Genomic DNA, 14,451 nt, shown 5'->3' with positions numbered 1-14,451 from the left:
TTTTTTTTGTTTTTTTTTTTTTTTTTTTTGCGTGAGTCTGTTGTGTTTGGAAGGACTTGAAAGTCTGGTAGCTCTAATTAGCTCATTACCTGTCCCATTCAGTGGTCTGCCACATTCAGATCCATCTTCTTCATACTCTGATGCCTTCACACATGACTCTGGACACACAGCACAAGAAACATGTCAGTGAAATCTCAACCATAGACACATTCTGCATTTCTTCCCATTACATCTCTGTTCTCATCACCTTGGCTCTCTGGTAGGTCCTCCTCAACTTCATCATCTGAGATTGGTACCACATTTCTGGGCTCTTCAGGTGCTAAATGGTCCACATTTGCCAGTAATTCCTCAGATTCTGCAGCAGGCTGCTCCTCAGGTTCATCCTCAGACTCTGACTCTGGTTCCTCTTGCTCCTCAACCTCCACCAGGGGGCTGATGCCAGTCTGCACATCCTCAGGCTCCAATTGTTCTTCAACGGCTTCTTCATAGTTTGTGGTGATATTTGTATCTGAAGGTGGAGCTGACATGGCTGAAGGTTCCTCTAGTTCCTCTACCTCTTCTTCGACAAGCACAGCCTTGGCAGTGAAGTCCACTTCTGGCTTTGGTTCACACAGGATTCGAGAGCTGGTTACAAGCTCTGGAGAGAAGAAATTGTCAAGATGAGTCAATCTATAAGACCACTTAGACCTTTACTGTTGTTACAGAAACCCAAGTTAACTTACCCATAGTGTGCAGTGGGTCTTCTGTGAGTGAAGCTGGAGGACATTCTGTTGCGACAGCAAGTTCTTCACTGCTGTCATAGTTGCAAGACTCAGATTTATCTGGACAATCCAGCAGCTTTGGAGATGCAGGGGAAGCTGAATCGTGGACTGGGGCTTGAGGAGGTGGCCGGTGGAGTGGAGGGGCTCTGGAGACAGGCAGACTGGGTAGAGGTGATACAGGTGGGACAGAGCGTGGGGGAGGTGATGTGGGAGGAGATGTTTGAGGGCGCTGTGGTGAGGGGATCGTCCGGTACGGTGGACTAAGTGGGGACGCTGGACATTTGGAGGATGTGGATGGGCTGCGTGAGAACGGAGACCTGGCAGACGGACTGAGAGGGGATGTGGGACCAGAAGTGGAATTGGCCCTTTCAAAGATGAAGGCTGTGTCTGTCAAACTGCGTTGGTAGCGACGGAATGGAGATTTGCCTAAGCACCAGAACATAAACTTAAGTCGAACAGACCTCAAGTGAATACAATAAACACTGGAAACTGATAACGTTTTAAAGGGCTTCTGAAGGTCATGTTTACCTGAACGTGGTGAACCAGGGCTTGAAGAATTTTGCGAGGTTGCCGATAACTGCCTGAAAAACTCTCTGGGATTGATGGTGCGCTGGGAAACAAGTGCTGCTGCCTCCTACAGGCCAAAAGAAGAGGCATCATTCAATCTAGCAAAAATGTGGTAGTATTGATAAAGGAATAGCCATGAAGGGGATGTAAAGCAGTGGGTCTCAACTGGTTTTGCTTCAGGACACTGATTTCACAATAGACATAAATTGGTGACTCAACCAAAATTCTTTTGAATGCAAATGTAAGCAAAATGTCCTTATAATCAAACACTGCAATGTATTAATATTACCATGCACTAAAGAGGCAACATTCACCTATGTAAAACTATCAATATCATGAAGAAAAAATGTAACAAGTTGAATTGGTTTCATGTTTTACACTAGTTCAAGCCAGTAATTCAAAGCACAAATCACTTTGTGTTCAGCATTAAATCATATTTATTCTTGTTGCCAGTTAATGTGTAATACTTTCTTTTACATTTCTTTTATCTTGCACAAAATACCATCAAGTTTGATAAGACAGTTTTTTATTACAACAATGCCTGATTATATGGTTAGTTGAAAGTTATTTTTTATTTTCCCTCTGAAAACCACTGCATTAAAGTATATTATAGCAGGAATAAAAAACAAGCCAAGCCAACAAAACAGTGTTTGAAACTCATGATCTTACTGACCGTAACAAATTCAGTGTATTAATTCTAGTGTAGTAAATGTAGTCATGTGCAGGGTCTAGACTAGATTTACTTTGGGTTGTACTGGCTGGATCTGGATTATTCCTAAAATAGGGGGAAAAACTCACTGCTGCTTTCTCAATGGACTCGCTGCGTCTGAGCCGGGCCCTCATGTCCTCCTCATGCTCCCTCTGCTGCTGCTCCTGTCAATTACACAAAGAAGCCAATATCGTTACCGGTTATGACTCCATATGATCATTTAACCACAACATGTTGAAAAGCTTACAACTTCTCAGTAAAAGAAACTGAATACACTCATTAATAAATTCACCCATCTCGCGTTTTCCTCTTTTTTAGCCTCTTTCTCAAGCTGAGCCTGGATCCTTCTGCGAAAAAACAACAGGAAGTTTAAGCTGAAATACTGTAATTAAATCACCTTCAGACAGAAGTGGGTTTTATCAGGTGGATGTTACAAACCTTTGTTCTTCAAACATCTCTAGCTTTTCGGTCATCTTTCTGTCTCTCTCTTCAGCCTCTTTTTTTTCCAGTAGAATTCGTTCTCTCTCCCAGCGCCGTCGGTCTTCTACAGCCCTCCGACGTACTTCCTCCTTTCTCTCCTCCTCCTCACGCTAACACACACATCAGATTTATGATGAACTACATCTGAATAGCACTATTAATAACTGCAGTCTGAACAAGAGGTCTGTAACTTTGTAGGTTATACCTGATTATAAATTATTACTACAAATTAGTACACAGATACTTTGATTCTGGTCAACTGTAAATATTAAATATGAATCTAATATTTTTGTATAACGGCTGGTTGATTGTACATTATCTCTTACATGGCTGGCATATTTTTATATCATTATATTTTTTCTGCAGCATTTTGGGGAACACACATACAGATACTTTGATTCTGGTCAACTGTAAATATTAAATATGAATCTAATATTTTTGTATAACGGCTGGTTGATTGTACATTATCTCTTACATGGCTGGCATATTTTTATATCATTATTTGACATTTTTCTGCAGCATTTTGGGGAACACACAGGCTGTTAAGTGAAAATCCAGCTGCAAACACAGTTCAGCTGTACCTCTGCTCGTGCCCAGAAGGAGTCTCTGTTAATCCGTCTCATCTCCATGGCAGCATTTGTCTTCTTGTAGTTTGTACCCTGTGGGTGTGGCACAGAAATGCAACAAAAGACCCAAAACATCAGTGAGAGACAATTAGACCACTTAACCATGTGTATCAATAAATTCTAGTGAGAAACAGACTTCTTCTACGATATTTTAATTAAGGAAGCTCTTGTGCACAGCCAAGTCTGTGTTTTTTTTGTGGTAACTTACCACAGTCTCCTCCTTATCCATCGTCCTTGAGGTTCTCCTCAGCCTCTCCATTGGTGGTCGAATCTTTGCAAAAGCAGCCGTAATCAGCTCCTCTGTCACCTCATCTTGCTCTGAGGCTGTAATAAATACTTGAGCTTCCTGTAGTGACATCAACATCAAACATCAAGAGAGAAAAAATTCTGACCACATCGTTGAAGCTGCTCCATATGAACACATTTTTCAACACAGCAATTTTAGATAAGTTTGTTTCTCATCGCATCGGCTGTTTTATTGCATTTTTATTAAGGACTGAATATTATTCTGATAATATTGTGCACAACAATTTGACTTTATTTGTGGTGTCTGTGACGACAATAAATAAAGAGCTAAGACAATTTTTTTCATGACCAACATGTGTACAAGATACAGAGCGCATCAGCTTTTGTACTGGAAAAAGTTAGAAAGCGATTCACACTAGTCTCATATTTTAGTCTTGTTGCTATACTTTCGGAACTGTGTTGTATTTACTGAGTAAATTTAATATTTAATGTAGCAAGCAAGACGAAACAAACAAAAAAAAACCACATTATTTGCTACTAATTTTCATTAACATTTACCTTATACGGTTAAAAACAACTGTAAATATAAACATTATTTATTCAAATAATGAAAAATTCAAACAATTTTAAAAAATTGTGAGAACTCAATTTGTAATAGAGAGAACAGACAAAGGGTCTGAATTATTTTCTGTTGTACATCAGATGCAGGATGTAAGAATGTATAAGCATGTCTTCATACTACATTTTCCCTTATAAGGCATTTTCCTGTCATCGGCTTCCATCTACAGCTCTGGGGTCAATCAGCTGAAGATCCACTGAGGATTTATATTACAGGATACCACAATTAATGACTGCTCAACAAAACACCTCAGATCACAGTGAATCTAGTGTAAGATAGAGCGATCTGGCTTGTGGGAGAGCAATGCAACTGAGACATTGTACCAGAGGGCCTCGTGAGTGCCGGATTGGGCTCCAACCCAAAAAACCCCACAGCTTTTCTATGGATTACCATACCGCTACATTCAGCCCTCTTTCCACATTTCTCTGACATGCACAAGAGCTTGAACAAGTCAGGACCAATTTGTTTACTCATTGCTTTTTCTGTGACTGGAAAGACTTTATCTACAGAACATTAGGTTCAAATTGAGCTAATTTTCTCCTCCTTTCTTTTATCTCTTCTATCCCTTTTTCTGCTTGGGAGGAGTTAAATGACTTAATTCTCTGTTATTACTTGCTTTAGATGAGCCCCTTGACATGTAGTTAGCCCCAGGGCTTCAGCGGTGATGACAGTATTAACAGCACTGAGGACAGATGCTCTCCCATACACACCTCACGCCTGCAGCTCACTGTCTCACTATACCGATATCTCATCTCAGATCACACTGGGAACATTTTTTTTGTAAGAAATTCATGTTTTTATTTCATTAAGGATGAATTCAAATGATCAAAAGTGACAGTCAAGACATTTATAATATAACAAAAGATTTCTATTTCAAATAAATGCTGTTCTGTCATGGCAACTCTCGGAGGGATTGGTATGGTAATGTACATGACAATGTTAATGTATTTGGTCTTGGCGGAATAGATCTGCTACGCTGCTGCTGCTGCTGCTGCTGCGGCAGAGCAAGTACCGAGACTAGTTACTGCCAATACATCCACAACATGCTGCTGTGAGCATGTAAGAAATATTGCTGCTGCAAATATAACATACATGAAATAACCCCATATAGCATACATGAATCACCTCGTAGCAGATCTATACAGGTGGAGCTGGGGAAGGTGGAGCGTTTCTTTTGAACTTTATATTTATCAAAGTATCCTGCAAAAAATGTATCACTGTTTGCACAAAAATATTAAGAAGCACACCTGTTTTCAACATTGATAATAAGAAATGTTTCTTGAGCAGCAAATCAGCATATTAGAATGATTTCTGAAAGATTATGTGACACTGAAGAAGACTGGAGTAATGATGCTGAATATTCAGCTTCGTCATCACAGGAATAAACGACATTTGATATATAAACAGTTATTTTAAATTGTAATAATATTTCACAATGTTACTGTTTTTATCATCAAATAAATGCAGCCTTGGTGAACATAAGAGACTTTAAAAAAAAAAAAAAACTTTTGAATGGATTATAGATAATATTTTTAGAAATTATTTTATCAAATCAAACTCAAAATCTTTTGAAGTTTACCACATACCCCTGGATGGGAATCACAAGCCTTAGAAATATTTATCTTATAGTCTTGATTTGTGTCATTCATAAACCACTGTGAAACTTTTGGGATTAATGGTCATCATCGATGACTAATGCATATTAAACATCTACCCTGATGGCTCATTTACCAAATTTTATTTGATTTTTTTGGAAGCACTAAAGAGCTGACTAGTCATTATGCACACATCACAGCCCTTACTAGCACAGACTCGTCATGAAGAGACAATACAAATTGTGAGTGATAAATGGAGAAAGCAGGGAGGAGTAACTGGAGGGATTTAGACTGCATTGTGGCTCATCTTGTTACTGATACTCTGAAGGCACATCTCAGAAGCCAAGACGTACACTATGATAAATGAGTTTGGATTTTACATTTGGTTTAGTTCCCCATGACTGAAAGTCTTTGGAGACTAGGCCTGGACTAGAGAGCAGGAAAACACAAACTGGGTGTTGTTGCTTTTAATAATTACTTCAAGGGATAATTCACCCAAAAATGAATATTCTGTGTATCATTTACACACCCTCATATCATTCTAAACCTGTATGACTTTCTTTAGCGAAACATAAAAAGATATTTTAAAGGATGTTTCAGTGTTTTGTCCACACAATGAGAAAATACATGTTTGAACAGTACTGTTTTGTGTGAACTATCCCTTTTAGCAATCATTAAAATATCTGCCAGCCTAATTAAAAGATAAAAGAGGACATGCAAGAGGACAAAGGTTTTGCACGTTTGTCACTGACTATGGCTTTGTCATACGCTGGAGATTTCGCAGATCCCTCAATCCAAATTTAGAAGGCGTTATCATTAATTTAGAGGAATGTTGAGAGAATGCTGTAAATGCGTCTGACAGCTTGTCTCCGGCTGTCTGATTTTATGGCTATAACGGGGTCCGGTCCCATACAGTATGTGCTCCAGTTGGTTTGGGGGCTCAGCCTCTCCCACGCTATAAAACTTAATTTCTGACCTTACGTAACCTAACAAAGTTCATCTGCTTGAACAACCATCAATCAACACAAAAATAACCCAACAAGATTTAAATCCGAATGGAAATATAATAAAAGACACTTTTGTAACCCACTCATGCTGACATTTATCACACACAAACACACATTGTGGATGAACGACACAATACAAGGTCATAAAGGATGTCGATCTCAAAAGAGAGAGAAACACTGAGAATTGAATAAACAGCATTCTTGGCATGCCTGTGAAGCCGACTGGGCAATGTCTTTATAAGGCATTTTTAACTACTGTATGTCTGACCATCTCATACAACCATCTGAAAAATATGGTAATGTTAAAGCAACATCACCTGGCTGGTGGAGTAAATAAATCCACAGACAGCTTCAAGAGGCAAGCACTTATATCACAAGATATATAAAACTTCCTAAATGCTAACGTTCCTCAAAACAAAAGCACCTTGTCCATTCCTTGGGAATTTCTCTCTCTCTTTAATTTCTGCTCTTCTCAGTCTGTGTGGTGCCTGTCAGTGGCACTGCTCGGCTGTTCAGGAGAACAATAGGACGTGTCACGAGAGGAAAACTTTACTACAATAAGAGCTGGCACCAAGCTGCTAGCCATCACTTCACAGATACTAGCAAAGGAAGGAAACCATTTACAAGAGGGAAATGTCAGAATATATCAGAGGAGTGCATTTGTACACATATTAGGAGGGCTTATGGTTTCAGAATTGTGTGTGAGAGCCTTTTTTACATACTCCACCCATTCATTCAAATAGACACAAAACATTTTTCCCTTAACCTTTTAATGACTCCTCACCATTCGGTAGAGCATTTTGAGTTAAGAAAATCCTGTTTAAAAACACTGCACTCAACTCAATCTGACTGATCATTTGGATTTTGTATGTACATAAAAAGAGGCCAAAGTAAAATGAAATGTGAACTTAAACCTAAATAATAAAAAGAATTGGATGTATATGCGCACATGTTTGGGGGTGGGGGTGTGCCAATAAAATGGTTAAGTCTGTATGTTCAGGAAAAGTAGCAATTGTAAGGTAAGAGAGATAAAATCATATGCACCATTTAAACCAGAAAGCATGAACTGTGATATCAGAGGCTCTGACTAGACACGTCTAACAATCTTAATCTGAAATTCTTCTAGCATGTTTCTCAATTGTAACTATCCAAACAATAATAAAACTAATTGCTGCACAACCTGTGTATGTTTATGATGGCATCCCCTACAAGATTCATTCTCTATGTCTTCTATTCAGCTTTAGGTGACGTTCCTTCACAGGGACATGAAGAGAGAGAGAGTGCAGACGCCTTACAGAAAGGATGCAGAACATTCTAGAGCCATACAAACACAGGAAGTACATGTATACAAGAATGGGATGAATGTATGCATGAGGGAGCGATTTTACTCACTCCGCATCTGAATGCTTCCAAATGTAGCTGCAGCAGTATATACTATATGATTAATGAAGGTTTAAACCAGCACACTATTAAAATACCTTGCATTCTGAAATACAATGCAATTATGAAAGTTTAAAGAGCTTGATTTATGAAAGATGTCAAAAGAATCATCCAAACAAGTAAAGTAACCTGCTGATTATAGTGCTGTCATTATACAAACTTTGCTCAGGAACTCTATTATGTGAAAGCAGAAGATACACGGAGAGCTAGTCATTGGCAATGTTTTTTTGTTTTTTTTTCACCTTGAAGAAGGTCTTGATGGCAGGCACATGGCTGACACATTCAGTTCTGCGGTGCTCATCCACATTATTGCCAACCTGTTTGATGTAGACAGAAGAGATTGTGTGAGAAGTGAAGAGAAGTGACAGTTCCATTATATTTAAGAGACCTAAGCTTTCAAATAAACATCAAAATATAAACCCACAAGCTATATGACATAATGTAGTGACACCTTTAAATATCCTCAAGACTCTTCCATTCAAAAGTTTGGGATTGGTAAGATTTTTTTATGTTTTTGAAAGAAATCTCTTATGCTCTTATGCTCTTATGCTCTCAATGTTGAAAACAGATGTGCTGCTTAATATTTTTCAGGATTTTTGATGAATAGAAAGTATAAAAGAATAACATTTATTTGAAATAGATTTTTTTGTAATGTTACAAAAATGCTTTATTGTCACTTTTGATCAATTAGATGCATCCTTGCTGTATAAAAGCATAATTTTCTTTCAGATAGATCAACAATGAAATACAATGAATTAAAATCTATTTTAAACCTGTAACAAACTATTCTTCTGTTGCATCTAGACCTTCTGCAATCATCATCAGAGGTGTATACTCTGTGTGTGTGTGTGTGTGTGTGTGAGTGTGTGAGCCCCAGTATAATTCACAAGTAAGTCTCTTGCAGTTAACAGGTCACAGAGACCACTCCCCCCTCCTCTATACAATGCCTGACTGGCTACAGATGGCACCTCTGACCCCAACCACAACATTCCCACTTATCGCCTTGGCAGCCAGATCCACGATGGATATTAGGAAGGTTCCCAGAATGCTTCTTTGCATCTGTATTTGAGCTCCTTCAGCTACAAGTCTGAAGGTCAAAGCCCTTTTGTGAAGTGAAGCCATTGACACGTCTCATCAACAGGAGCCTCACATCCATCGCTTAAACACGGACTGTTTAATGATGTGGCAGCTCCAACCAATGAGGAACCACTTCAGGCTCACACCCCATGGCAACAACCAATAGGAGCTAGGTATAAACGTCTGACATCCAATCAGAACAAGGCAAAATGACCTCATCCAGAACATATTTTCTTTTGGGGTGCTACAAATGTTTAAAGCACCCCAAAAGAAGGGAAAGACAGACATTCGATCTAAAGTTTAGGATCCTGTTTATTTGCAGTTTGTGTAAAGACCCGAGAGAACTCAGACGCTACATTTTAGTGTAGTATGTTTGCATACATTTGCTATGGCTGATATAAACTGATATAAACATACACATTCTGCTTGTGAACTTACCCAGCAGACCATGACAATCTGTGGTTGTCCTGTTTCTGTCAGTCCCACCCTGCAGAGGCCATACATTGGCCTGCTGCTGTGAAATTTCCCAACCAATTCTGTCAAACCTCCAGCTGGCAGATGACAGAGAGAAATAAAGGGGGAAGAGAAGGACAAAATTAAAGAGGTCCAAACTGTCTTCATGAAATAATGGCCACATGAAAGTAAATGCCTCAGCCACTATGAAACACTTGCATTCTTTTCCCAGATTATAATGATAATCTCCAGAGTACAGGACGGGTCTGATGTAATAAGCAGAGCTGGTCTTTCTCCTACACTCAAGTGAGATTTTTCTGCTTCGTCTGATATTAAGAGGAACAGTGTTGGCAGTCTGAGCTTTAATTGGTAATCCTCTCTGATTTAGAAGCGTTTCACACATCAATGTTGCATGATTGCCCTCAGACTGAGCTTTTCAACTGCCTCAAATAGAGCGCAACAATGACTGCCCACATTTTACGTGACCTTGGTTCTGGAAGTATTTTTTTCCATTCATTTTCTCCACAGGCATTTCAGAAACTCAGAGCTGTGGTGCAGTGGGCCATGCACATGCACAGGACATTATATAGGAGCTGCTGGCCCGTGGGGACAAGTCTGGGTACATGTCCGGCCTGTGTCATGTCCCACTCCCCTTCTCTCATTCCTACATCCCTGTCTACACTTCTGTCCTATAAATATAGGCAAATAATCCCAAATATTATGGAGGAAAAAATGTCCAAGTATGATTTATGTCTTTTTATGCATGAACTACTGATCTTAGACAAAATACTGGCTCTCCATACTTTTTGACTGATGAATTTCCATGACTGTTGTTGTTCATAATCACAAGATAGAAACTTTTAGAATTTTTTTTATGACAATTGCATTCACAAAGAGCAAATTCTCAAAATATTTTAGAGCTGAGCATTTATATTCAATGGAAATTTATGTAACCTTTATAATTTGTAAAACTGGCTTTAATATTTGATTAATTTCCTTCACTTTTCCAAACCTAAAATAATTGTAAAATGTCCAGCTTTTCCATGGCTGTGAGAAGACTGATGATAAAACTATAGATAATATTCTACTAGATTAAACTATAGATATACTAAAACAATAAGCCAGTGATTATATAAAAAGCTATACAATTATTATAAAATATTCAAACATAAAAGTATATTTGAATCAACTTTATTATGTCATTCACAATCCTTTATAAGAGTGGATGGACACTGTTGAGCTCTTTGCTGTTATTCCTGTTCCTCTATCCATGGCTGACTTTCTTAAATTAGTGAAATTTTACAATAATGGGTAGTGTAGTTCTTCACAGGAAATTCTGCAACTAAACCAGTTGAAATCACACTGACTTACTGAGAAAATAAATGGAATTCCAAACCCCTTCTCCTTTGCTTTATTGATCATTGGTAAAAAAAAAAATAGACACAAAAAAGAAATTGGAGGAAAGGTTAGCAGTCTCACCTCCTGAATCTGTGAGTTTGAGATTGTTGGTCACACCCTCATATGTAAATAAAGCCCTGAAAAAGACAGAGAGAAATACATCAGTATGTTACACTGGAGGAAAACACAGCAGTGCGCACTGTAGAAACTAGTGACAGAGTTAAGTTACACGATTTGTTGAAAGTCGCTTGTAACATAATATCCTGAACCAGACTATATCAAGTGCTGATACCATTTCAAAATGAGGCAAGTAAAAAGTCAATATATCAATCGTGATCCTTGACCTTTCACAGTATGAAACAAATCACAGCTCTTCCACATCCAAACATAATCAACGCCACATCCTCGCTCACGTCATCTTAAAATGCAGTAAGTTGGCTTGGGTGTGAGGACCATGTGTGCATTGTCCATGTGTTTATCCTACACGTTCACACCATCCCAGAATGCTCCACATATTGGACATGTATTATGCATACCAAGCACTGACCTCAGTAAACCTAGCAGGCCTTTCTCTGGAGTAATGCATATACCAAATGTTCTCACAGAAGAGCTGACCTGAGTCATCTCTATCGCTCTTCCTTTATTATTGCTCTTGCTGTTTAGTTTCCTGATTTTTCAGCGAAAGTCCCTCAAATCTGCTTCAATCAGAGGCAATGCCCGCTGTCATTGCCTATGACTTTTTTTTTTTCTTCTGAAGAGGTTGACAGGTGTTCTAGACTCACTGACCAGCTGAATGAAAAACACTTCACTTACCGTAATAATCATAAGCATGCACACTATTTTCGTTGATGGGAGTTCAGCATGCAGTGTCACGTTTTTTTAATTCAATTAATTAATAGAATTAAAAATTAATTAATAATTAATTAGATGCAATTTTAACATTTAATGAATGTATTTTGAATAGTTACTTTTAAAGAGCCCGTCTCTAGATGGAATTTTCTGTTGCATTCATTCATTATCCATCATTGGTGTCACCTCAGAGAACTGGTGTACATGTATAATAGTAGCAATATGTATTATAGTGTTATGTTCTAGTGCTTAATTACAACAATTAATTAGAAACAACCCAACAAATTCTTTAAACATCTTACTTTTGGGGATTTAAGACAAGTTGGAGGTTATCCTAACTTTAAGATGCTATTTACAATGACTTCTAAGAGGATTCTAAGCAAGAATTTGAATTCTTCTTCAGCTTTTTAGAAAAAAAGATAAGACATTTTTAAGAAGAAGAATTTTAAAGTAAGAAATGAAAAAGAAAATAGCAATTAAGAAGGATTTTATTCTTAAGAATGTTTCATGAATCTGACCCCTGGACCCCTGGTTTTTCACCTCACTGAAGAGGGAAAAAAATCCAAGTCTCAGATAAGCCATTTTCTATCAATGTGAGATTCTAGTCCCAAGAATATACAGTTTCAATATTACGAAAAAAGCCCCGGTTTACTGTTGTGTACTGTTGTGCGTCAGGTGCAAATAATGGGCTTGAGTCTGTAAATCTCTCAGTTGGCTTACTGTTGAACTTGCTGTGGCAGGTACACCACAGCTGCCATTATTAACAGGTTAATCTCTGGGAAAACGCTTGGTTTGTTCCAACAGTTAGTCAATGTAAAAGGTCAAGTAAATCCTATAATACTATATAATAACAGCCTGACTCATGGATCAAACTTGTCCAGTAAGAGCTGGGCACTTTTAATCATTTCTCATGCATCCCTCACTTCCATAAAACATTTATTACGTGAGGGCCTGAAGTTCATTTCTAAAAACTCCTCCCTTAGATGCCACATATGGATTATTTATTCACTTGTGGAGGGGTATAAATAATATGTTTTTATAATATAAATAGTAAATACTATAAATATATAATTTAAACATTAATTGCTTATATATTCAAAGTTTTAATGTTTTGATACTAATTTCAGGACAGATTCAATGTGCAATAATAAATATGTTGTCGAACATTTTAAAAAGTTAAGTATTAGTATTAATATTAACCATTTACATTTAATTGAGAAATACTTGATGGCTATTGTCATTGTCATTGTTTTAAGTAGATATTTAATTTTAAACTTCAAAGTAAAGTTTGAAAAAAATCAAATGTTTACAAGTACACCATTATTCATTTTTTCAGTTATCTAACAATTGTATATAGTCTTCATTGCATGATAATTACTAATATATTCATTCAAACTCATTCTAAATTACAATGAGATATAATTACGTATTACAAGATGTTTGTATATCAAAAAAGGGACTTCCATTTTTTTTTTAATTCTCAATAGATAGGAATTGATGAGAATCTTCAACAGAAGTTAAGCAAATATGCAAAAATGTGCTTCTTTAAAAATACAAAAGGTAGTGCACATTCACATTAAACTCATTACGCATCCAACGAGCAGACTACAATTGTGCAAAACAACAATCCTGTGCCGAAATTCAGGCTAAATGAATTTGATCTAGCTATGTGTAGTTCATGTATAGTTCAACACCTTATACAGAGAATTCCCTCACTCTGTCCCCTGGAATTTACACTGAATGAGTATAATCTACACCAGCCTGTCGTCATCATGTCTCTATTGTCTCCAAAGCTTCTGATCTCTGGAAGCCTCCCAGATTGTAACCTCTGGGCTTTTGACTCAGAGCTCAGACACAAGCAACAATAACAGCCTGTTTCGCCTCATCAGAGTCTGTGTTCAGCCAAACCAACCTACCAATCAGTCTGCAATTAGCAAGTTGTGACACCATTGTTCCGGATCCTTCCACCAGTATGGGAATAAAAAGGACGACAGAATGAGAGTAAAGGGGGATCAGAGATGTGCTTATACCAGCTGTCTGTAAGGTAACAAGACACAAGCATATCTTGAAGTGGGGGGGTTGTTAACACAGATGGTAGTAAAAGGTTTCTTTCCTAAATCTTCTGCTATATGCTGGAGTTGACAGACATTTTTGTCCTCAGTGGGTGTGGCCTTGCCAAACAGTTAAAATGAGGAGTGTTTACAAGAGAGGAGGTTTGTAGGCTAATAAAGCCTGTTCTGCAATTAATCCAGCTAGAATCAATTCCAATTAAGCAAGAAAAATGAGTAAGCTCATAATGACAGCTAGTACTTAGGTCAAACAACACTACAAAATTATGCTTCAGTGCATTACGACAAACAAATATGCATTTCATTTAGCAGCACGATTCCAGCGCACGCACAAGCCCTTTGTATATCTGGTCACTTTAAAAGCATGTTGTCTTGTGGCTAATTGGTTCATCTAAGGGTCAAATCACATCATGCTGCAATCAATGTGTTTTAAACATGCAGTTCCAATGAAATGGCATGGTATATAAGTGTATTTATCTACACGGTAAGGACCACACTCATTCCCATTGACATAGTAAATGAGCAAAAAGAGTCAGCACTTTACTCACTCCATGG

At 37.8% G+C, this 14,451-nt stretch overlaps 1 protein-coding gene across 3 annotated transcripts in view; it reads right to left on the bottom strand.

Annotated features, from left to right (window-relative positions):
* LOC107718340 (drebrin-like protein A) overlaps positions 1-14,451 on the bottom strand; it is a 32,840-nt gene that overhangs the window by 1,631 nt on the left and 16,758 nt on the right. For all 3 annotated transcript variants that reach the window (XM_016525383.1, XM_016525385.1, XM_016525384.1), the window contains exons 2-13: positions 11,060-11,115; positions 9,566-9,678; positions 8,293-8,367; positions 3,352-3,489; positions 3,099-3,176; positions 2,476-2,627; positions 2,330-2,384; positions 2,127-2,201; positions 1,290-1,395; positions 723-1,187; positions 248-637; positions 90-158 (exon numbers count right to left, since the gene is read on the bottom strand). In XM_016525383.1, the coding sequence (XP_016380869.1) occupies positions 90-158; positions 248-637; positions 723-1,187; positions 1,290-1,395; positions 2,127-2,201; positions 2,330-2,384; positions 2,476-2,627; positions 3,099-3,176; positions 3,352-3,489; positions 8,293-8,367; positions 9,566-9,678; positions 11,060-11,115 (1,772 nt within the window). The remainder of the gene's footprint in view (positions 1-89; positions 159-247; positions 638-722; positions 1,188-1,289; positions 1,396-2,126; positions 2,202-2,329; positions 2,385-2,475; positions 2,628-3,098; positions 3,177-3,351; positions 3,490-8,292; positions 8,368-9,565; positions 9,679-11,059; positions 11,116-14,451) is intronic.

The sequence above is a fragment of the Sinocyclocheilus rhinocerous genome, unplaced genomic scaffold, assembly GCF_001515625.1.
Source record: "Sinocyclocheilus rhinocerous isolate Xijiao unplaced genomic scaffold, SAMN03320098_v1.1 scaffold1565, whole genome shotgun sequence".
NCBI classification, from domain to species: Eukaryota; Metazoa; Chordata; class Actinopteri; order Cypriniformes; family Cyprinidae; genus Sinocyclocheilus; species Sinocyclocheilus rhinocerous.
The sequence above is the reverse complement of the archived record's forward strand: the minus strand, read 5'-3'. Positions and strand labels throughout refer to the sequence as shown.